Source organism: Leucoraja erinacea, chromosome 3 (assembly GCF_028641065.1).
Source record: "Leucoraja erinacea ecotype New England chromosome 3, Leri_hhj_1, whole genome shotgun sequence".
Taxonomy (NCBI): Eukaryota; Metazoa; Chordata; class Chondrichthyes; order Rajiformes; family Rajidae; genus Leucoraja; species Leucoraja erinaceus.
This window is the reverse complement of record NC_073379.1, coordinates 22,326,340-22,341,708: the sequence shown is the minus strand read 5'-3', so window position 1 is coordinate 22,341,708 and position 15,369 is coordinate 22,326,340. Positions and strand designations below refer to the sequence as shown.

At 42.6% G+C, this 15,369-nt stretch overlaps 1 protein-coding gene across 1 annotated transcript in view; it reads left to right on the top strand.

Moving 5' to 3' along the window:
- The window catches only part of LOC129695371 (DNA polymerase nu-like), a 71,298-nt gene that overhangs the window by 52,349 nt on the left and 3,580 nt on the right, over positions 1 to 15,369 (top strand). The window contains exons 5-7 of the mRNA XM_055632260.1: positions 2,412 to 2,936; positions 6,509 to 6,699; positions 12,661 to 12,773. Of these exons, the coding sequence (XP_055488235.1) occupies positions 2,412 to 2,936; positions 6,509 to 6,699; positions 12,661 to 12,773 (829 nt within the window). The remainder of the gene's footprint in view (positions 1 to 2,411; positions 2,937 to 6,508; positions 6,700 to 12,660; positions 12,774 to 15,369) is intronic.

Sequence of the window (15,369 nt, the reverse complement as noted above, 5' to 3'; positions counted from 1 at the left end):
TGCCACACTGTTTTCGTCTTGCTATTCCTTATCTGAACTGGTAAAATAGAGAAGATCCAGGTTTCTACCCCGGCCCCAATATGGGCAGTTATCTGAGGTGAGGTGACAGCACTATTCGTAGCTGGCTTCTCCTTCTTTTCTATTTGCTCCGGCTTCTTCTGCTCAGTGTGAAGTGCTTCAGGATGATCTTGCTTGCACTCATCACAAGTTATAGGGCTCTCATAGTCTTTAACCATGTGTCCTTTTTTCAAACATCCAAAACAGATTCCCTTCTCCTTTAAGAAATCCATCTTTTCTTTATATCACTTCTTCTTGAATCTTTGACACCACCTTATGGTGTGACCAACTTCATCACATAACAACCAAAAGGCTTTTTGCTTGATAGTAGGTATATCTCCTTTCATTCCACCTGTCGTTTTCACAGGTATTATAGTGGTTGCAAAACTGCCTCCCTTAGGTCCTGATCTTCCTTTTGTTTTAGTAAAGGTCGAACCTTTGACAGTTGCAATTGGTCTAGGATCTTGAATATTCCCGTGGCATGGATCTAACATGAACCGTACTTCCCTTTCTAAGAAAGCCACCAGATCTGGTAACATGGCTTCTTGATTCTTCATGTAGATACATTCAAGATACTATCATGTGGTGTAATCTCCTCTTCCATTTCAGCACCTTGTTGCATCGCACTTTCAACTGTAAGTTGTTCGATTTCAAATAAACACTTCTGCACATAATTTACAAACTCATCGAAAAATTCCAATCTTTCTTAGAACCACTGGGTGTGGCTTTTGAGTTTTTCCTCTTGCAGTTGTAAACTCAGCAATGAGCTTTGCTTTTCGCCAACCTCGTGACCAAGGCTGAATAATTGCTCCAGATTAGATTGCACTACCTTCGCATTTTCTTTTGATTCCATTAGTTTCTTCAGGATTTCAATTTTCTTGATCATCTGCTTCCATAACTTGTCTCTATCAGTCTGGCATTTCTCCAGAAATGCAACTCGGGCCTTTTCGGTAGGCTTCTTTGCTCGTTGGCTAGATCGTCTCAATTCAGGCTCTTCTTCACCTGGCTTACTTGTTGAAGATTCCACGGCTCCCTCTGGTGGCGCTCCTTCGCCCAGCTTAACTGCATCTTCTTGCTCCCTAAATTAATGCTAATGGGACAGGAGCAAGTTCTGAACTCCTGTTCTATAAACACCCGATAAGAATCCAAAACAAATCTGGACTTTCAGAAAACATCCAATTATTTTCAAAGTATAGAAGTTACTTCAGTTCAGAAAGAATGTATCTTATCTCAACTTCAAAACAAACCAAGGACAGCACCTGGATTCCAGTTTTACTCGCCCTTAGCTCCCTTCCAAAACTTAGCAGAACTGGCTCTTTATCAGAGCCTGTAATTTTACTTTAATGTACAAAGTTTTTGAACTTTCACAGCATCTCGTTAAGAAGCTGTTCTAATTAAAGCGTTCCAGCTTTCAAATTTACAGCATAATACAATAGCTGTTCTACTCACGCTGTCGATCAGTGAAGTTTTCAATCTTCAGATAAGTCGCGTGGCTGTCCATCTTAGTCTCTGGCTGAGATCTACCTTCAGTTCCTCTTCTAGGGAACCAGTCTTTAGTTCCACTTCTGCGGAACCAATTCTTCAAGCAGTAATCTCTCTCCAGAGATCCAGCCCAATCTTCTGTCCCTCTTCTATGGGACAAATCTTCTACCTCTTGGCTGTAAGGTAGCTTTCGACTAGATGTAGTGGCAGATTATTATATTGTTCAAGGAATCTTTCCTCTAGCCACTATGATTGAAGACAGGGGTTAGCAGATTATCGAAACGCATTTACGAGCTCTCCATTTAACGACATTCAATGCCGTCAAAAGATATATCTTCCAAAACACAGTCTCTTAATTAATAGTTTCTTTAATGTCGCAGTAAAAACAGTAAGAAATTCATCCAAACTTCTTCTTGTTTAATAACATTTTGATCTTACTCGCAGTCAAACTTGTGCATGGTGGAACACGTGCATGGTCGAAAGCTGTGACCTCTCCCCCATGCTTCTTCAAACTAAACTAAAATCTACTAGGGCATCTACGCAAGAATCCAAGCCGCAAACACGCCTTCAACTACGTAATAAATCCCACCCACATAATTACAGGCAGATAAAATTTAAAGGTAACTGGTTATAGTTATAACATACCGAGTTAAGCTAAATGGCTACTACATAGACAATGTGCAGTTGTATAGTTTAAATTGTTATCATGTTCGGCATAGACAAAGGACGTGTTTCTGTGCTGTACTGTTCTTTGTTCTATGTCCGAGTGGCTGAGTATTTCAAGCAATTTCTGCATGCTTTCTCCTTCATGTATTTATGTGTGTGCAAGAAACAACTGGAATTTTGAGGGATACTTTTTTTTCTCTCAACAGCAAGTAGATTTGGGCAGCCAGTCAGAGTGTACTTCTGTGCAACATGCGATCGACCCTGCTGCTAATGAGCACCCAGAAGCACTGGCGTCCTCTCATCTAGACATGAAGGTTGGTGGAGCGACTGCTTGTTGGAAACCACAGCTTGGTACTCCCGCACAGCAGAGCTCCCAAGTGGGACTTCCAAGGCCAACCGAGACACAGGCATTAGCAATAAAAAGACTCAATTCAGTTCAGGAGGAGAAGAAGGATAATTGCCACAAACGGAAAAAGGCCACGCTGAAATGGGAGAAACTGGGAATGATGAGCATGGTAAAGCAGCCTGTGCTGGATGGTGGATTAATGAAGGACCAGGGCCAAGGTACCAAAGGCTTCGATTCCAGACTAGAGTCACGGCCACAGATCTGTGATCTCATCACACTGGACTCTGAGCGAAGGCCTCAGGTGTTGGAAGAGGTGGCTTGTGCAACATTCATAATTTTAACCATGGTGTATCAAGATGGATCGACTCAGCTAACTGCAGAGAAGGTACCGTATTGGTTTATTATTGTAACCCGCACCAAGGCATTGCGTAAACCTTTGTTTTGCATGCTATCCAGTCAAATCACGAGTACAATCAATTACACATGTACAACAGGTAGTTCAACGAGAAAATTAAACAGCACAGAATATAGTGTTGCAGCAACAGAGAAAGTGCAAATTAAAAAAAGCGCAAGGAGGTAGTTTGGGGGATCTGGACTACACCCTTAACTTACACAGGTCCTTTCAATGGTGGAATAACAGATTAATGTAAGGATTGGTTTATGGCAAAAGCCATGTATCTTCACTAGCTTAAGAAGATCACATTGTTTAACACGCTATATGATTTTCACTATCCAAATCCACATCTTTTCTCATTCTAAAATATTCTGCTATTTTCTTTCAAAAGATCCCACGGCAGGGAAGGAGGGCATGACACCCACCATGCTCTTCGAAAGAACATCCAATTAGCCCTCAGCAAAGAAACAAGTTGTTGAATTTGCTGGATGCCCAAGATTCCAGCACCTGCAGTCTCTTGTGTGACCAATTAGTCCTACTCTCTCTGCATTTTCCTGGATTTGTTCTCTCCACAAACCATTTATTTTGTTTTTCTCGAGATGCCGATGGAGGCTATTTGACCCGTTGAGTCAATGCCAGCTCCCACAGCATATCCGTCAATCCCATTTCCCCATCCAGCTCTACACAACTTGCTCTCTCTCACACACCCAGATTCAGATTCACACCAGGGACACTTTGGGTCGATGACCTGGGCTTGTAATCGTTGCAATTTAGAAGGATAAGAGGGGATCTTATAGAAACATATAAAATTCTTAGATGATTGGACAGGGTAAATGTAGGAAAATGTTCACGATGTTGGGGGAGTCCAGAACCTGAGGTCGCAGTTTAAGAATAAGGGGTAGGCCATTTAGGACTGAGATGAAGAAAAACGTTTTCACCCAGAGAGTTGTGAATCTGTGGAATTCTCTACCACAGAAGGCAGTAGCCAGTTCATTGGATGTTTTCAAGAGAGAGTAAGTTTTAGCTCTTAGGGCTAAGAAAATCAAGGGTAACTAGACCAAGTGCAGACCCGTTGGGTCTGCTCCCCCAACGCAGCCGTTCCCTACCCGTAGCCCCCACGGGAGACGTGGTCCTCCAACTCAAGCCGCTCAGGACTCTGTAGTGCGGCTGTTTTGAAATGGCGTCTTTGAGGCGAGAGTCAGGCGCCAGCAGCCGTTATGGTCGCTGGCCGGCAGGAGGCGACAAAATGAGTGAGTTGGGGGCGGGGAGAAGGATTTTATTAAAAATGTGTACATAAATACAAGGCAATTTAATGAGGAGTGAATACTTGGAATGAAAAGTGAAATCTCTACCGAAATGGTGTAGCAACGAATCAAAGGCTGGCACCCACAGGCTGGCAACCACAAGTCAGGCAGAAACACAGCCAGCCAGCAGCCAGCCAGCCAGCAGCCACAGAGTTTTAATATTATAATATAGATGGGGAAAAAGCCGGAACGGGTTTTGGATGACTAGCCATGATCATATTGAATGGTTGTGCTGGCCCGAAGGGCCGAATGGTCTACTCCTGCACCTATTTTCTATGTAATTTACAGAAGCCAGTTAACCTACCAGCACATCTGCGGGATAAACCCGAGCCTTCACGAGGACAATGTGCAAAGTCCACAAATGCAGAGATTCCACCCGAGATGTCATCAGTTCCTTCCTCAGCACAGATGCTGCCTGACTCGCTGAGTTCCTTCAGCACTTAGTTTTTTTTGCTCAAGAATCCAGCATCTGCAGCTGCAGTGGAGCCTCGCGGGTTGACCCGCAGTCGGCGGTGCGGCTGTCGATGAGGGCGCAGGGGAACCGCTGTGGTGGGGGGGGGGGGAGTGGGCAGAAGAAGAACAAAGGAGGACATGGCATGGGGGAACCGCTGTGAGGGGGGGGGGAGGAGAACAGAGGAGGAGCCGGCAGGGGTACTTTATAACTTTGTCTGCGCCATTTATGTAGCGACTATTTGCATACCTTGGGTATGCAAGCAAAGAATTTCACTGTGCACTGTCACGTGTGCCAATAAGTATTCCATTCCATTCCATTGCTTGTGTCTACAGCTTAAGAAAGTTGTGTCAATTGGTGGTGATTAGAATTTAGAGTCACAGAGCTGATAATATCTTACAGCACAAAAACATGCCTTTCAACCCTCACTGCGTCCACACCAAGTGGCAGTGTGGTGCACCTGATGGAGCTGTCACTCACAGCACCAGAGACCCGGATATGATCCTGACTATGGGTCCTGTCTGTGAGGAGTTTGCACATTCTCCCTTTGACAGCATGGGTTTCTTCTGGGTGCTTCAGTTTCCACTCACATTCCAAAGATGTGCAGGTTTTTAGGTTAATTGGCTTCTGTATATTGCTCCTTGTGTGTAGGATGCAAAACTCGGATAACATAGAACTAGTCTGTATCTGCTGTTCCAGTGTGGACTACATATCGGCACAGACTCGGAGATCATTTTGCTGAACACCTTCGCTCAGTCTGCCTTAGACAACGTGATATTTTGTTTGTGAATTTTTAATGTACACGCAAATCAATTTATTCATCAAACCTGGCACTACAAATCTCACAGTTAAAACAAACTCTCCCTCCCATTCCCATACTGACCTTTCTATTCTGGGCCTCCACCATTGTCAGAGAGAGGCCAAATGTAAATTGGAGGAACAGCACCTCATATTTTGCATGGGCAGGTTACAACCCACTGATATGAATATTGGTTTATCTAATTTCAAGTAACCCTTATATCCCCTTTCTCTCCTCTCCTCCCCCACCATAGTCGTCGTACTGCTTTTACTGTCATCCTGTTGCATTCCTCTGTCTGTATAATTCATTATCGCCTATCCCACAGCCAACACTGGACCATTGTGGGCTCCACCTTTTCTTGATTATCTTTGCTTTTTGCATATTTCTCTATTCATTTGTCCTAAGTACTGTCTTTATCTTCGGTTCCCCATTCCCCTGACTCTCAGCCTGAAGAAGTTGTCTCGACCTGAAACATCACCTATTACTTTTCTCTAGAGATGCTGCCTGACCTGCTGAGTTACTCCAGCTTTTTGTGTCTGTCTTCGGTTCAAACCAGCATCTGCAGTTCCTCCCTATACTAGCGTACAGGTAGTGATCGATGGTCAGCATGGGCTCATTCGGCTGAAGGGTCTGTTTCCAAGTTGTAAAACTAAACTAAATTAATCTAAACGAAACTAAACTAAACTAAACTCAAATATCCATCATATTAATATAATTTATCAGTGTTTGTTCCAAGTCCTTCTCTTCATTTTAGTTGCTGTGAGATTATCTGCCTTCACCAGCCACCAAGTGTTTCAACCAGATTCCAGCCACCAGGGGTGAAGTTAGCTTTCCTCAGATCCCCTTCTTTGGTTCTCTCATTAAAATAGGAGTCCAGCAGGTACAGTGGGGAGGAAGAGCATGATCAGGTGACTAGATGTGTGGACTCAAGATGGGCAGGTTGTTAATGGGTCATCTCTTGCTCTTTATATTAGATGGGTGGTTGACGTTGCTATTTCTTCTTGCCTAGGAACCTTTGTCTGTGGTGAGTGGTTTCCTCATCTTGTTACTTAATCAGTCCGATGGCCTGCTCCCTGGTGCAACTGCTGAAACCCCGGCATCTGCAAACAAAACAGACACAGGCCACGGGTACTTCCATCTGAAGCTGGAGCAGAACCACGCCTGGTTACAACAAGGGCAAGGTTACAGGGAATTCACCAGGTGAGAGCAGATTTCAGAGAGTCTGGGCAGAGAGAATCTAGAGGTATGAAAATGTACTGGTCTGTTCTGTACCTTTCCATACCTCTAGTTTCCCTCTATCAGTTTGACCCGCTGAGTTACTCCAGCACTTTTGTGCCTATTATCAGTGGTGTTTAAGAGACTTTCAGAGAGGCACGTGGACATGGAGAGAATGGAGGAATATGTATCATGCACATCAGAAGAAATAATTTTGTAAATTGGGTGAGAATCCAGAAATCAATGGGACTTGGAAGTGCTGTTGCAGGATTCCCAAAAAGTTAATCTGCAAGTCGATTCAGTTGTAAAGAAAGCAAACTCAATGCTAGCATTATTTCAAGAGGGCTTGTATACAAAAACTGGAATGTAATGTTGAGGCTCTATAAGGCGCTGGTATGGGCATTTCTCAAATATTGTGAGCAATTGTGGGCACTATATCTGAGGAAGGTCGTGCTGGTTCTGGAGAGGATCTAGAGGAGGTTTAGAAGAATTATCCCAGGAATGAGTAGGTTAACCTATGATGAGCGTTTGTCGGCACTGTACTTGCTGGTGTTTAGACGAATGAGGGGGGACCTCATTGAAACATACAGAAATTGAAAGGCTTGGGTAGAGTGGATGTGGAGAGGATGTTTTCACCAGTGGTGTCAGAATGAAAGGACCTTCTTTTAGGAAGGAGATGAGGAGAAATGGGTGGTGAGACTGTGGAATTCTTTGCCACAGAAGGCTGTGGAGGTCAAGTCAGTGGATATTTTTAAGGCAGAGATAGATAGATTCTTGATCAGTAGATATATAGATTCTAGATTAGTACAGGTGTCAGAGGTTATGCGAAGAAGACAGAAGAATGGGGTTAGGAGGGAGAGATAGATCAGCCATGATCCAATGGCGGAATAGACGTAGTGGGCCGAATGGCCTAATTCTACTCCTACTCCTTATGACCTTATTTAATTTAGCATCACGTTCAGCACAAACATTGTGGGCAGAAGGGCTTGTGCCTGTGCTGTACTGTTTTACATGTTATGTTCTAATGTTAACCCACCATGCCAATCCCATTGTCTGAGATGAGTAATTAATGGCTGATCAAACTCCTCCACCCAGTGTTGGTGGTGTGTAAATGCCGTTTGATTTACCCCCTCAACCAAATTTGAGGTAACTAATTACCAATAGACCCAGTTTCAATATTTTGACTGCACATTTTTCAAAGCATCAGATCAATCTCTGAAACCCATTGAGTCTGCAAGAAACACCCTCTAATGAAGGTGCAGTCCAGTACTTGTGATTTATCATTTAAAAATAGAGAGTACTTGTATTGATCACTATTCGTGGTACAGTGGAAAGGCAAAGACAATGTACTGCAATCAGGGCAGACTCTCTCCAAGGATGTTGAATTTTGCTGCAATGAAAAATTAAATCCAAAACAGGGCACCAGGGTGGGAAGAATGTTTAAGTTTAGGTTTAGGTTTAGGATTATTATTCTCACCTGTACTTAGGTGCACTGAAAAGTTTAGTTTTGCATGCTATCCGAACAGATTAGATCTACTATACATATATATAATCAAGTTAAATTCACTACAATAGGCAGAGCAAACAGGAAGATACCATGTGCAGAATATAGTTCCATAGACAAAGTCCAATATCCTCAATGGGATATAGGTGAATTGGATAGTACTCTAGGTTATGGATATTCAGAAGCCTGATAACAGAGGGAAAGAAGCTCTTCCTAAGTCTGGTGGTGCGCACTTTCAAGCATCTGTATATACTGCCTGATGGGAATGGGGAAAAGAAGGAAAGACTAGGTTGGGATAAGTCTTTGATTGTGTTGGCTGCTTTTCTGAGGCAGTGTGGATGGAGTCAACATTCTTAAAAATGCTAATTCAAGTTTAGTGTTTTAGAAATATCTTTGGGAAATATGTTTCTTTGTTAATTAATACTGTAAATAAGCAGATTTCCAGTATGATTCCCGATCAGATCCATTGGTACATTTGCTAGTAGATATAACTGGACCAATGGTGGTAGTATCTGCACAAAAATAGATAGGGTGAATGCACAGGTTTTCACTCAAGAGTAGGGTAATCAAGGAAGAGGTTTAAGGTGAGATAGGAACCTGAGAAGCAACCTTTTTTTGCACAGAGTGTAGTTGGTATATGGAACGACCTGCTAGAGGAGATAGTTGAGGCAGATATCATAACAACATTTAAAAGACATTTGGACAAGTACAGTTTAGGAAAGGTTTAGAGGGATATGGGCCAAAAGCAGTAGGTGGGACTAACGTAGATATGACATCTTGGTTGGCATGGACAAGTTTGGCCAGAGGGCCTGTTTTTGTGCTCAGTGCTTAGGACTCAATGACTCTAAAATAAAGTGCTGGAGGAACTTAGTAGGCCAGGCAGAATCCTCAGTTTAGTTTAGAGATATAACATGGATTGGCCCACCAGATCCATGCCGACCATTGATCACCCATACACACCAATTCTATGTTATTTCAATTTCCCATCCATCCATGGAGATTTTTTTTACAGAATCCAAATAATTTACAAATTACACATCTTTGCGCAGTGGGTGGAACCCAGAGCACCCGGAGGAAACCCGCGTGGCCACAGATTATCTGTGGAGTGAATGGACAGTTGAACTTTTGGTTCGGGACCCTTCTTCAGACTGATGTAGTAGGAGTAGAGGCGAGGGTAGACACAAAAAGCTGGAGTAACTCAGCGGGTGAGGCAGCATCTATCGAGAGAAGGAATTGGTGACGTTTCGGGTCGAGAGCCTTCTTCTGACTGATGTCGGGAGGGACAAAGATAGAATGTATGCGGAGACAGTAAGACGTGCGAGAACCTTTTCTCGATAGGCAAGAATGCTTTTGGACAGAGAGATGAGGGGAAGGGACGGGGAAAAGGTAGGGCAATGGCTGGCAAGAGATACAGTGGCTTGCAAAAGTATTCATACCCCTTGAACTTTTCCACATTTTGTCACGTTACAACCACAAACAGAAATGTATTTTATTGGGATTTTATGTGATAGACCAACACAAAGTGGTGCATAATTGTGAAGTGGAAGGAAAATGATACATTGTTTTCAAATCTTTTTACAAATAATAAACTGAAAAGTGTGGCGTGCAAAAGTATTCAGCCCCCCTGAGTCAATACTTTGTAGAACCACCTTTCGCTGCAATTACAGCTGCAAGTCTTTTGGGGTATGTCTCTACCAGCTTTGCACATCTAGAGACTGAAATTTTTGCCCATTCTTCTTTGCAAAATAGCTCAAGCTCAGTCAGATTGGATGGAGAGCGTCTGTGAACAGCAATTTTCAAGTCTTGCCAGAGATTCTCAATTGGATTTAGGTCTGGACTTTGACTGGGCCATTCTAACACATGAATATGCTTTGATCTAAACCATTCCATTGTAACTCTGGCTGTATGTTTAGGGTCGTTGTCCTGCTGGAAGGTGAACCTCCTCCCCAGTCCCAAGTCTTTTGCAGACTCTAACAGGTTTTCTTCCAAGATTGCCCTGTATTTGGCTCCATCCATCTTCCCATCAACTCTGACCAGCTTCACTGTCCCTGCTGAAGAAAAGCATCCCCACAGCATGATGCTGCCACCACCATGTTTCACAGTGGGGATGGTGTGTTCAGGGTGATGTGCAGTGTTAGTTTTCCGCCACACATAGCGTTTTGCATTTAGGCCAAAAACTTCAATTTTGGTCTCATCTGACCAGAGCACCTTCCGCCACATGTTTGCTGTGTCCCCCACATGGCTTGTGGCAAACTGCAAACAGGACTTCTTATGGCTTTTTTTCAACAATGGCTTTCTTCTTGCCACTCTTCCATAAAGGCCCGATTTGTGGAGTGCACGACTAATAGTTGTCCTGTGGACAGATTCTCCCACCTGAGCTGTGGATCTCTGCAGCTCCTCCAGAGTTACCATGGGCCTCTTGGCTGCTTCTCTGATCAATGCTCTCCTTACCCGGCCTGTCAATTTAGGTGGATGGCCATGTCTTGGTAGGTTTGCAGTTGTGCCATACTCTTTCCATTTTCGGATGATGGATTGAACAGTGCTCTGTGAGATGTTCAAAGCTTGGGAAATATTTTTTATAACCTAACCCTGCTTTAAACTTCTCCACAACCTTATCCCTGACCTGTCCGGTGTGTTCCTTGGGCTTCATGATGCTGTTTGTTCACTAATGTTCTCTAACAAACCTCTGAGGCCTTCACAGAACAGCTGTATTTATACTGAGATTAGATTACACACAAGTGAACTCTATTTACTAATTAAGTGACTTCTGAAGGCAATTGGTTGCACTGGATTTTATTTAGGGGTATCAGAGTAAAGGGGGCTGAATACTTTTGCATGCCACACTTTTCAGTTTTTTATTTGTAAAAAAATTTGAAAATCATGTATCATTTTCCTTCCACTTCACAATTATGCGCCACTTTGTGTTGGTCTATCACATAAAATCCCAATAAAATACATTTACGTTTGTGGTTGTAACGTGACAAAATGTGGAAAAGTTCAAGGGGTATGAATACTTTTGCAAGCCACTGTAGATGGATTCAGGTGATTGGCAGAATGATGGAGATCGTAATCAAAGCAAAAGTGGAGACAAAAGGTGCAGATGTGGAATCTGATAAAAAGAGGTGTGAGATATAGAGCCAGAGGGAGGGATAGTGGGTGGAAGACAATGTAGTGAGCATGAATGTAGTGAGGAGAATGCAGTGAGGATGAGAGAATGAAGAGAGGGATAGTGGGTGGAAGAGAAATGTATAACTAGAGGGAGGGAATGAGGGTGGAAGAGAATGGGGGGAGGGGAAGAAAAGGAAAATGTAGAAGGTGGGTAAGGGTGGGATATGAGCAGATGTAGGAAATAGGTAGGTGCAACGAAAGTGTAAAAAAAAATGTTTCTGCGTGTCTCCATGGTATCTGCACAACCTGATTGATGCCTCGAAGCTAAAGACAAACTAGCTGTGAATTTGAGGAAGGATTTATGACTTTAATTTTGTTCCAAACCAATTTACAGCCACTGAATACCCGGTAGAGGTAAAATAAAAAATCTTTCTTGCAGCTGCATCACAGGAACATAGACGCAGACTGCACACAAAATCAAAATTATGCATAAAATGCAAGGCAATAAAAAGAAAAAAAGACAATGTAAAAAAAACCTCAAGGTATTAGTGCAAAACTACAACTAGAAAAAAGAAACAAGTCCATGCTAGTGCAAGAGGTGGTCATATTTTCCACGGGTGGTTCATGATCCTCCAAGCTACAAGTTTGAAGGAGGCAATTGATCTGATCTCCCCCAGGCTGGCTCTCTGGAAGAGCTTTGCAATCAGTTCGTTCACCGTCCGCAGCCTCACCACACGCACACTGCACCAATTTCCTCATCGATTGTAGTTTTTGGCTGAGAATATTGTTGTTGTATTGACTTACTATCATTGTGTTTTTAAACAATAATTAGTTTATTAGAAGATAGACGCAAAATGTTGGAGTAACTCAGCGAGCCAAGCAGCAATTCTGGAGAAAAGGAATAGGTGACGTTTCGGGTCGGAACCCTTCTTCAGACTAGCATAAAGAAGGATTCCGACCAGAAACTTTACCTGTTCCTTTTCTCCAAAGATGTTGTCTGACCCGCTGAGTTACTCCAGCATTTTGGGTCTATCTTTGGTACAAATCAGCATCTGCAGTTCCTTCCTACACAATTAATTTATTAGCTTTAGATTTTTCATTGTCACATATTGAGGTAAGTGAAAAGCTTTGTTTTGCATGTTATCCAATCAAGTTAGATAATACCATAAATCCAATCAAGACAAACTCAAGTATCATAGATAGAGCAAAGGGGAAGATGCAGAGTGCAGAATATTATTGAATATTAATTATTATTGAAATTATTCAACCTCAGTGGATAACATGCTACTCGTAACACTGATAACAGACAGGTGACAGTCTTGCATTATCTGCAGGGTACTGCTACTTCAGATATTAAGTCGCAAAGGCTGCACTGTTGCATTTAAAGCCAAGGATCTGCTACGGACGGTGTTACTCCACTATGCGGACTGTGTGTGCTGGAAGGAAGGTATGGTGGACCACAGTATACCAACGATGAGCATTAATAACGTAGGTTTCAGGTGCTGGATTTGGGCTCTACTTGGGGACAAAAACAGTTCCAAAATGAAGTGAGCTGAAAAAAAAACAGCTCATAGGTTTAGGTATAGCTTTATTATTGTCACATCTACCGAGGTACAGTGAATAGCTTTATTTTGCCTGCAAGCTGATAATCAGATTGATTGATCGATACTTTATTATCACATGTGATAATGTGAAATCCTTCACGGTGAAATTCTTTGTTTTGCGTACTGGTGAATCTGTGGAACTCATTACCACAGATGGCTGTGGAGGCCAAGTCATCGGGTATTTTCAGAGGGAATTGACAGGTTCTTGATTTGTAAGGGCATCAAAGGTTACAGGGAGAAGGCTGGAGAATGGGGTTGAGAGGGAAAGATAGGTTAGCCATGATGGAATGGCAGAGTAGACTTGATGGGCCAAATGGCCTAATTCATCTCCTATGACAAATTAAGTTATGAACTTACCATCTTTGAACTAAAAAAAAATACTTATTGAAGGACTGTTGAGAAGTTTAATACCAGAGGGGAAGAGGCTGTTCCTGAGCCTTGGAAATCTGAGTGCTAAAGAGGAGCTGCTGTCGATTCTCAGCAGATCAGTCAGCGTTTACAGAGAGAGAGAAACATAATTAGCTTGATTGGGGAAGGCAGAAATTTTATGGGAGAGATTAGTTTAGTTTAGTTTAGACATATAGTATGGGAACCGGACCTTTAGCCCACCTAGTTCATGCCAACCAGCAATCACGTATAAATCCAGGCTCTGATCACTGTATGTGAGTGGATTAGCCTTGCTGAGATCACTCATTGCTGCAGATTTGTATCGATCTACTTCAATTGGATTGAATGTGCAGAGGTGGCTGCATTGTCACCTGACAGGAAAGTGAGGAAGAACAATCCTTTTCATTGAATTTCTGATGATGGTAACATGAAACAAGTTGAAATATCTCTGGGTCAGGAATGTCTGATCCATGAACTGAGAGTTCTTCCTTATGTGTCGTGGTTACTGATACTCAAAATAACTCAGGCGATGCGGAGAATTCTTCAAGAAGTTCAAACCTTTATTTGCAAATCAAGGCTGGAACACTCAAAGAGTAAATCACTTGAGAGTTCAAATCTGACAAAGAGCTGCTTCTTTTGATGGCATGTTTAACTCTGTATGTCCCATTTCCATACCCAGTCACTTGCAAACATTCCATTATCGATAACCAGTCACTTGCATTTACTTTTCTCCTCCTTCCCCAGTAATTTTCCATTCCATAATCCACCCTTATTTAAACCACATGGCGTTCCCTTCCTTGGGCCCCCTATTTCTCTTAGCTAGGGCTTGATACATGGTTACAAAGGTTATATAACTATCACAACTGATTTACGCTAAGTGTTGCAAGAGAAGAAGAACCCAAAGTTTACTCTCAGGCCTCCCTTATCTCTTACAAAAACAATCAAACTTCATAGAGAGCACCACCAGAATATAAGGGACAAAGGCCTTCACATAGAGCACAAACATGCAGAGTTTCCAAAGTTTTAAAATACAAAGAATAAAAGTTAAGTATCTCAAGTATTACAAACACCAAGAATATAAAAATACTGAGATAGTACACTCCTATAATTCCACAAGGGAAGTGCAGTGGCGCAGCAGTAGATTTGCTGCCTGACAACGCCAGTGATCTGGGTTCGATCCTGACTACGGGTGCTGTCTCTGTGGAGTTTCTACGTTCTTCCTGTGACCGTGTGGGTTTCCTCTTACTCTCCAAAGATGTGCAGGTTTGTATGTTAATAGGCCTCTATTAATTGTCCCTACTGTGAAGGATAGAACTAGTGTAAGGGTGATCACTGGTCAGTGTGGACTCAGTAGGCTGAAAGGCCTGTATCCAGGCTGTATCTCCAAGCTAAAATAAAGTTCAAATCTTTCCCATCTGTTCCGATCACACAGGTAACCAACGTTTTCTTGCACAGGGTAAAATTTACATGCTGGGCTATTTAATCTGTGTTTTATATTTTATATGGCACAATGTACATACTAAATTAACTTTTGATTGCTCTATGAAAATGCCATAAATGCTTATGGGTGTGTAAAATGTTGCCAAAACCTTTAAAAACACCGTTTACTTTAATTTAGTTTGGAGATATGCCATAGAAACAGATTATTTGTCCCACTGAGTCCACGCCAACCGTTAATCACCTATTCACATAAGTTCTATGTTATCCAACTTTCTCATCCAATCCCGAAACACCAGGGGCAATTAACCTACAAACCCTTTGGGTTGTGGGAATAGACCAGGACACCCGAGGAGACCGATGCAGTCACAGGAGGAACGTTCAAACTCCATACAGATAGCATGTCCGGATTAAACCCGGGTTTCTGGTGCTGTGAGGCAGCAGCTTTAGACTTTAGAGATACAGTGTGGAAACACACTCTTCAACCCACCAAATCCATGCTGACCAGCGATCAACCCGTACATTAGCACAATCCTACGCACTAGGAAAATTTACAGAAGCCAATTAACCTACACACCCGTACGTGTTTGGAGTATGGGAGGAAACTGGAGCACC